This window comes from Nicotiana attenuata, chromosome 1 (genome assembly GCF_001879085.1).
Source record: "Nicotiana attenuata strain UT chromosome 1, NIATTr2, whole genome shotgun sequence".
Taxonomy (NCBI): Eukaryota; Viridiplantae; Streptophyta; class Magnoliopsida; order Solanales; family Solanaceae; genus Nicotiana; species Nicotiana attenuata.
The window spans coordinates 95,533,723-95,541,871 of record NC_031989.1 but is presented as its reverse complement, the minus strand read 5'-3'; the positions used below and the strand labels follow the sequence as shown (position 1 = coordinate 95,541,871).

The following is an 8,149-nucleotide window of genomic DNA, read 5'->3' as shown; positions in this document are numbered from 1 at the left end:
CATATAGATCATGTACAACTCCCAAAACTACACAAAACCTAGGTGCATATACAAATGTGATCTCCACAAAATCTCCTGAAAAGTTTACTCTAGAAGACCTTCTTCAAATCACTTCTCACACATTACTTGCGATAGAAAACAACTATCACTAAGCATAACGCTTGGTGGTTTACAAATATTAGGTACTTAAGGATATCTCACAAGGATGATAGTATATCTCACATTGGATAAGGATGAACAAAAGGTGGCTGCTCAAACTTTGTCTTCTTTGGATAAATACAAAAGGGTGACAGCCCAAAACCTTGTGAAAATAACACGGGCTAGCCAGTTTTCGGACTGGTAATTAAAAAATAGCCAGCATTTGTAAAGTCATTAAAAAATATCCACTATTTTGCTGTAACACGGAAAGTTCCAGCATGATATGTTGAAAATTGGTGCACCTGTGTATGAACTTCCAGCATATTATGCTGGAACTCCAACACACGGAAAGTTCTAGCATAATATACCGGAGAATGGAGCACCTATGTATGAACTTCCAGCATATTATACTGGACCAGTATGTTATACTAGAACTCCAGTATATTATGCTGGAAGTCCAGTATATTATGCTGGAATATCTTCTGGATTTTGAACAATGTTTTCGTTCAAATTTATCTTTACATGAAAAGTAGCTAAATTTCAATTGCTATTTTTCAATTACCACTTGTAAATCTGGCTTTTTTGAATTTCTCCCCAAAACCTTAAATATCTAATATTTTTCATATTAATTCATCAAAATGATATTAAATGTTACACTTAGCAACACTACGGAACTTCTTTGTCAATATTAACACAACCTAAAGTAAGCAATTTTCCTATATCGTCAAATTACGTTTAGGAAATGCGAAGTAAAATCTATCCTCATTGTAAAAGATGGTCATTTGAGAATGCAAATATTAGTCTAAAAACGTTGGGGTGTCACACTCGAGACTACCTGTCAACCCACAACCCTAATCCTCGACCTCCACACCTCTCTATCGAGGGTCATGTCCTCGGTAAGCTGAAGTAGTGCTATATCCTGCCTAATCACGTCTCCCTAGTGCTTCCTAGGCCTCCCTCTACCTCTGCTCTGCCCCACTATGGTCAACCTCTCGCATGTCTTCACTGGGGCATCGGTGTCTCTCCTCTTCACATGCCCGAACCATCTCAGCTTCGATTCCCGCAACTTGTCTTCCATAGAAGCCACGCCCACCTCGTCCCTAATAACTACATTCCTAATCTGGTCTTTCCTGGTATGCCCACACATCTATCTCAACATCCTCATCTCTACTATTTTCATCTTTTGGACATGAGGTTTCTTGACTGGCCAGCATTCGGCTCCATACATTATACTCGGCCTTACTACAGCTTTGTAGAACTTGCCCTTAAGTCTTGGTGACACAATCCTATCACATAAAATACGAGACGCAAGCCTCTATTTCATCTACGTAACATCCCGTCAATCTCCTTGTTCCTATGAATAACAACAGATCCAAGATATTTGAAACTATCTCTCTTGGGGATGACTTGTGCATCAAGCTTCACTCCACTCCTGTTTCCTGCGTCCCTACACTGAACTTGCACTCCAAGTATTAAGTTTTTGTTCTACTCAACTTGAAACCTTTAGACTCCAGGGTCTGCCTCCACAACTACAGTCGATAGTTAACCCCGCAACGCGTCTCATCGATTAGCACTAGTCATCTGCAAATAACATACACCATAGCACCTCCCCCGAAATGTGGCGCGTCAGCACGTCCATCGCCAGGGCATATAAAAATGGACTAAGAGATGAACCCTAATGTAATCCCATCATCACAGGAGAATAGTCCGAGTATCCTCCCATAGTCCTCACCCGAGTCTTCGCTCCATCGTACATATCCTTAATCACCCTAATGTACGCTACCGGAACACTACTAACCTCCAGACTTTTTCTAAATCGATGAACACCATATGCGGGCCCCTCTTCCTCTCCCAGTATTGCTCCACCGACCTCCTCATAAGATGAATGACTTATGTGGTCGAACGCCCCGGCTTGAAACCAAACTGATCCTCAACCCTTGTAGTTGTTACAATTTTAGACCATTTGATTATCGGGATGTGAATATTAATTTAGAGATAAATTTAAAATTATATTTACCTCATATTTAATTATGAGTATCAACTAATATTGGTATAAGTTTTATACGAAAAATGTTTAATTATCCAATATTGAGCATGAAATAATAATTACAAAATTATAATGTTGACATTATTAATCTCAAGATATCCCAAATCGGAACCAAACGACCTTTCAAGATATTGGCAACCACCTCAGATAATCAAGAGTTGTTACTCATCTAGACTCTTAAGAAAAAGGACTCTAATCCCCGTCTTAAACTCTGAAACAACCACTGCATATTAAAATCCTACTGAATTACTCTCTTCTTCCTTTCTCTTTGCTGTAAATACGTTATTTAGACAATTTTAGTTTTTAAATTGAATTGCTTAAATGATCTTAAGTTTTTCAACTATTGGTTATTTTATAAAACATTATTTTTTGTAGGAGTTTGATGTTTTGACATTAAAAGTATGATGTATAGGGAATAAATAAATTCTAATTTAATTTAACTTTTAAAAAGCAGCTCGGTGCTCAAAGAATCCCGCGTTCACGCATGGTTTGGGGAAGGACCGCATTCCGATGAGGTGTGATGTATGCAGCCTACCCCGATGCAAGCATCAACGACTGATTTCACGGTTCGAACCCGTAATTTATAAATCACACGGAGACAACCTAACCATTAATTTTACTCTTAATTTTCCTCAAAATAATTAAAAGAAAGAGAGCGTGTGAGTAATCTTTTTTCCTTTCAATGTCTATTATATCCCACTCAAATGTCCCACACACTTGCATAATATAAGGTAATGTAATGATTGCACGAATATAAGACCAACCCATCATTGCCTTTTATAACAATGGTTTAAAATCTTTGCCACCTTCTTCCTTATAATTTCCAAAAATAAACCAACAAATAAAACCATTTCTAAATGCTAATTATCCTAATAATAAGCCTCCTTTTAATCTTTATATTCTCTCTCATCAAACACTTTTACTCTTTACTTTTAAAAACCCTAACCACTATCTCTCTCTCTCCAAGAAGTTCCAACATAGTGGAAGCCTAAAGTGAAGCAGTAGTGCAAATTGCACACAAATAATCACAAAACATGGATACATATGAAGCAACAAAGACAGTTTTGTCAAGAATCCAAAGTTTGGATCCAGAAAATGCTTCAAAAATCATGGGTTATATACTAATACAAGACCAAGGAGATAAGGAGATGATAAGGCTAGCATTTGGTCCAGAAACTTTGTTAATCTCTCTCATTAACCAAGTAAAAAATCGTTTAGGACTTTCATCGAACAGTTCATCTGCAGCATCAACACCTTCATCGCCTTCGCCGTTTATTCCCGTTCCAAACCCCATTAAATTCAACCCATTTCCCCATTCATCACCAAGAATCATTATATCAAACAATGGGTTTCAATCTTTGCCTTCATCTCCTTGGTCTGGTGGGTCCCCAGTGTTTTCAAGAAGTCCAAGACCAGTGTCATATGCTACTGTAGTGAATGGTCCAAACTCAAATACTGCTTCTGGCTCTTCAGATTCTTCTTTATCACTACCTTTTTTCGAGCCAACTGATGAATATTGCAATATTCAATTTCAAGATCAGTTGTCATTTTTAAATGAGTCGTTTCTTGAGGAAAACAGTAATCAAAATGATGTTTTTCTTGGTGGGTCCCATGATGATAATAATGGGGGTTTTGGTGGTTGGAAGCCTTGCATGTATTATGCAAAAGGATTTTGCAAGAATGGAAATAGTTGTAAGTTTCTGCATGGTGGATTTGGCGAGGAAAATACTCATAGCAATGTTGATTATTTTGATGAGATTTTGCGTGTGAATGCTTTACAGCAACGGCAAAGATTTATGGCTTCTGGTCATCATCATCATCATCCATTTGGTTACAACAGGTGCATGAAAGATATTTTGATTGGCATTGGGTCTGATTTTTTGCTTGTGTTGTTTTTTTTTGGTTGAGAAAATTGTTAGATTTTGGTGTTTTCTTGAATCTTGATTTTTGGGTCTTGCATTATTATAATGTCTTTCTTTTATCATATGTATAGTACTCTTATAACAACCAATAATCTTTAATAACCGTAGTGTCCGGACCGGCGTGCGCGCTTCTGGACTACTCACCAAATTTGGAACAGATGTAAAAAATGTTGGAGTTTAAACTCGAGAGACCAATTTTCCCATTTTTTTAAAGATTTTGAATGTATCTAATGGATAGTTAAACTATTCAATATCAATACTTAGATTGAGATAATGAAAAAGTATTTCACTTTTTCAGTTGGAATTTTAGAGGGTTAAAAAGAAGGGTATTTTATTTTTGTGCTAGTTGATGGGCATTAGGGCTGATATTTGCTTGGGCTAGTAGTTTCTTGAGAAAAGTTGTTGACTGTGGTGTTTTCTTGAATTTGGGCTTCTGGTTCTTGCATTTTCCAATTTCTTGCAAATTTCATGCATAGTATAAAAACCTATATTTCCTTCCAAGTAATTTTCCTTACATTGGACCCATTTCCCAGTTTCAGGAGGTTCAGTACTTTGACTGAGATAATGAAAAATAAATATCACCTTGGAACTTTAGATTGTTCTTTTGGGGCGAGTTGGTGGCATTTAACTGTGTTTTGGTGTATCTTGGTTGTATTTGAAGGAAAGTTATTGACTTTAGTGTGTTGGTTTGGGTCTTGCATTGTTTCAATTATTTATTTGTTAACTGATTTTAGCATAGTATACCGACTCATTTTTTGTTTGTTAAAGATGGTATATCTGTCTAAAGATAGGCATGAGGTTTTGAGTTATGTTCTTGTTATGCTCTGAATTGCAGATCGGCTGCAGCAGCATTGATGACAAGTGATGAGTTCTACAAATATGGTCGGTCCCTACCTGACAGAAATGAATTCTCAGCAATGGAGCTAGGTGGAATTTGGAATTCTAGCTCGAGACAGATTTACTTGACATTTCCTGCCGATAGCACATTTAAGGAGGAGGATGTGTCTAATTACTTTAGGTTTGTTATTCTTGCTTTTATTCGATCAATGAGATCTTCAAATTAGAATGAAATACTCCCTCCGGTCCAAAATAAGTGATTTTTTGGCCTTTTTCTTGTGGTCCAAAATAAGTGATTTTTTCCAGATTTCAAGAATGAATTAATTATTTTTTTCCTACATTGTCCTTAGGAGTAAATAGTGTTGGAATATGTGTTAGGAGTGTTTATGTGAGATAGTAAAGGTTAACACGGTCAATTCCATTGCTAATTAATGTTAAAAGGTGAATTTCTTAATCTGTGTAAAAACATCCAAAAAATCACTTATTTTGGACCGGAGGGAGTATTAATGTCAGATGGTCCTTGATTTGTTTTGTAGTATGTACGGCCCGGTGCAAGACGTTAGAATTCCATATCAGCAGAAGCGAATGTTTGGATTTGTTACATTCGTCTATCCAGAAACCGTGAAGATTATCTTGGCCAAAGGGAACCCTCATTTTGTGTGTGATTCTCGCGTGCTTGTTAAACCATACAAAGAAAAGGGAAAATTCCCAGACAAGTATGGAAACACAATCATTGTCTTCTGTTATGATGATTTGTGATTCATACTTTTGTGCATGACTAATGTTCCGATTCTCAATCGAATTGAAGGAAGCAATTTCAGCAACAGCAGCAGCCTATTGATAGAGGAGAGCTCGAGTCGGGGGAGCTTTATGATATTCCCTTTGGTAAGAAAATGAGCTAGATTACTTTTTCTTCTTCAGTTGTACGACGGAGACGGTTAAAAGTGTCTTTTTGTACAGGAGCAAGGATGTTTCATAACTCGCACGAGATGATGTTGAGAAGAAAAATAGAGCATGATGCTGAGTTGCAGCAAGCAATTGAGCTTCAAGGCAGAAGGTTAATGAATTTGCAACTGATGAAGAACCAACATCACAATAATCACTTCCAACCCAGCCTCTCTCCGGGTGTTTTTTGTTCGTTTAATCGCATCAACCAAGAAGTCTTAGCAGGTTAACACTTAGAACACTTTGTTTTTTTTCTTCATTTTTTTATATCAAGTGTTGGCTGATTCTTTTTTCCTGCAGAAAACAAAGGTTTCCAGGAACCCACCGAGCCCCCATCTGATGCAGCCGATGAGAATGTACCTCAGGAGCTGCTACATACAAATAATGGAAATGGAGGTTCCAATAAGGAGCAGACCTCGAATACCGATGATTCTTATCCTCGAGAAAGGTATTAAACATCAATTTCGTTGCTGAAATTTCAAGGTTCATCAACATGAAGTTCTCAGTTGTGGTGCTATATTTAAGCCTTTTCATATAGTTTCCACATTCAAAGCTGATGGTGTTGCTTCTTTGCAATGTAGTGTGTATCGGTGCAATTCTATGGTTATTCTCTTGGATATTCTTTCTAATGTTTGTGAGATTTCTTTGTCATTGAAACAGCTTGGAGCACATCCTTCCTGATAACCTATTTGCTTCTCCCACTAAATCGGTTGCGGAACAACATGTCGCGTTTTCCATTGATTCAGCTGAAGCTGACGTTAGTTCCGCGATGACAACGCCAGCAACAACAACAATAACTACTAACAGCGTCCCTATGCCTCCCGCCACTTCTGCTCTTCAACATTACGTCTCTTAAATGATGTTGCTTCTTGACGCCAAGGTAGTACTTAACAGTGTGAGTGTTTTCTCTCTTTGGTTTTAAGAGAGGATACTTAATTTGATTATTGACCAGGTTTACTTTGAGAAGCCACTGAAACTTAGGTTTTAGAGTTCAGCATGACTATGGAGGAGGGATTAACTTGACTTGGTAAGAGAACCTGCTCTGTTTGCCTCATCTCTAAAATTACTTGTAAATTAGATTCCCTTGTCATATATCACCTAAAAGGGCTGCCCGGTGCACTAGCTCCTGCTATGCGCGGGGTCCGGGGAAGGGCCGGAACACAACGGTCTATTATATGCAGTCTTACCTGCATTTTTGCAAGAGGCTGTTTCCACGGCTTGAACGCGTGACCTCCTGGTCACATGGCCGCAACTCTACTAGTTGCGTCAAGACTTCCCTTAATATCATCTACTTATATGTAATATACTTTTCATTTTGTGTTTGCTTATGCAGACAGGTTGGTAGCATCATAAAATACTAGTTGAAGTCCTCTAGCTGTATAGCCAAACACAACAGAAGAAAAATGATCTGTAAGGAAGATCTCCTCAAGATTACTGCCATCATCAAATACCATACTACTTACAACAAATACATATAATGCATAGGTAAAGGACAGATGAATTGATTCATGGGAGTGGGGTCTCTCTGTTTATTTTGTGTACCCTCTTTTGTAGTTGTGTGCTGTGGACCGCACAGAAACAATACCAAAACAAAGGCTAGTAGAGTAGTAGTAACCCTTAGTAGTTTTTTCCTCTTCCCTCTTAATTATAGCTTGCTATCATGTAAAATTTAGTGTAGGATAATGAATATCCTTAGATTGCCATGTTTTTGCCAAATGAATGTATAGATTCCTGAACCTGTTGCAGCTACTTGATTGAATGAGAAATCCAAAAGGAAAATGAAAGGTAAGACCATTAAAGATCAACCCCTTTTCATCTTCCATCATTCTTTGTTTTGGGTGGGGGGGTGGGTGGGGGTGAAAAAGGGGCACTCAAAGGTGTGGTATCGTGATCATTGACATGGATTGAGAATCATGAGGTTTTAAAGGCAAACGTCTTTCTATGGTGGATAGAGTTATTCGATACATGTGTTGGTAGGAGGTAGGAGGTAGTAGGTGCCGCGTGAAATTAATCGAGGTGTGCTCAAGACTTTAGTGGATCGATTCTATTACATAAGTTAATTCCTAATTTTTATCTCACATCATGAGATAAGTATTTCTTCCATCATGACAATAAGTACGTAGTTATTATTCTATCGACCCAAAACCTTGCTAATTGATATTTACTGTCCTTCCTCTATCTCTATCAATTAAAGCCTCATATTCGTAGAAAAAAGTTGCTAGGTATTTTTATCTTTCCTATTTTGACTTTTATGAAGCTT

At 37.6% G+C, this 8,149-nt stretch overlaps 1 protein-coding gene across 1 annotated transcript; it reads left to right on the top strand.

The window, feature by feature from the left end:
* Positions 2,996-7,694, top strand: LOC109230757 (zinc finger CCCH domain-containing protein 53-like). The gene is made up of 9 exons (XM_019396173.1): positions 2,996-4,025; positions 4,943-5,125; positions 5,481-5,660; positions 5,753-5,829; positions 5,905-6,114; positions 6,190-6,337; positions 6,550-6,769; positions 6,842-6,916; positions 7,223-7,694. Exons 1-7 carry the CDS (start codon positions 3,220-3,222, stop codon positions 6,743-6,745), a joined length of 1,800 nt encoding a protein of 599 aa, XP_019251718.1. The 5' UTR covers positions 2,996-3,219; the 3' UTR covers positions 6,746-6,769; positions 6,842-6,916; positions 7,223-7,694.

Coding starts and splice junctions, on each gene's coding strand:
- LOC109230757 (XM_019396173.1), top strand. CDS start 3,220: ATGGATACATATGAAGCAACAAAGACAGTTTTGTCAAGAATCCAAAGT. Junction 6,115..6,189: donor CAACCAAGAAGTCTTAGCAG/GTTAACACTTAG, acceptor TTTTTCCTGCAG/AAAACAAAGGTTTCCAGGAA. Junction 6,338..6,549: donor GATTCTTATCCTCGAGAAAG/GTATTAAACATC, acceptor TCATTGAAACAG/CTTGGAGCACATCCTTCCTG.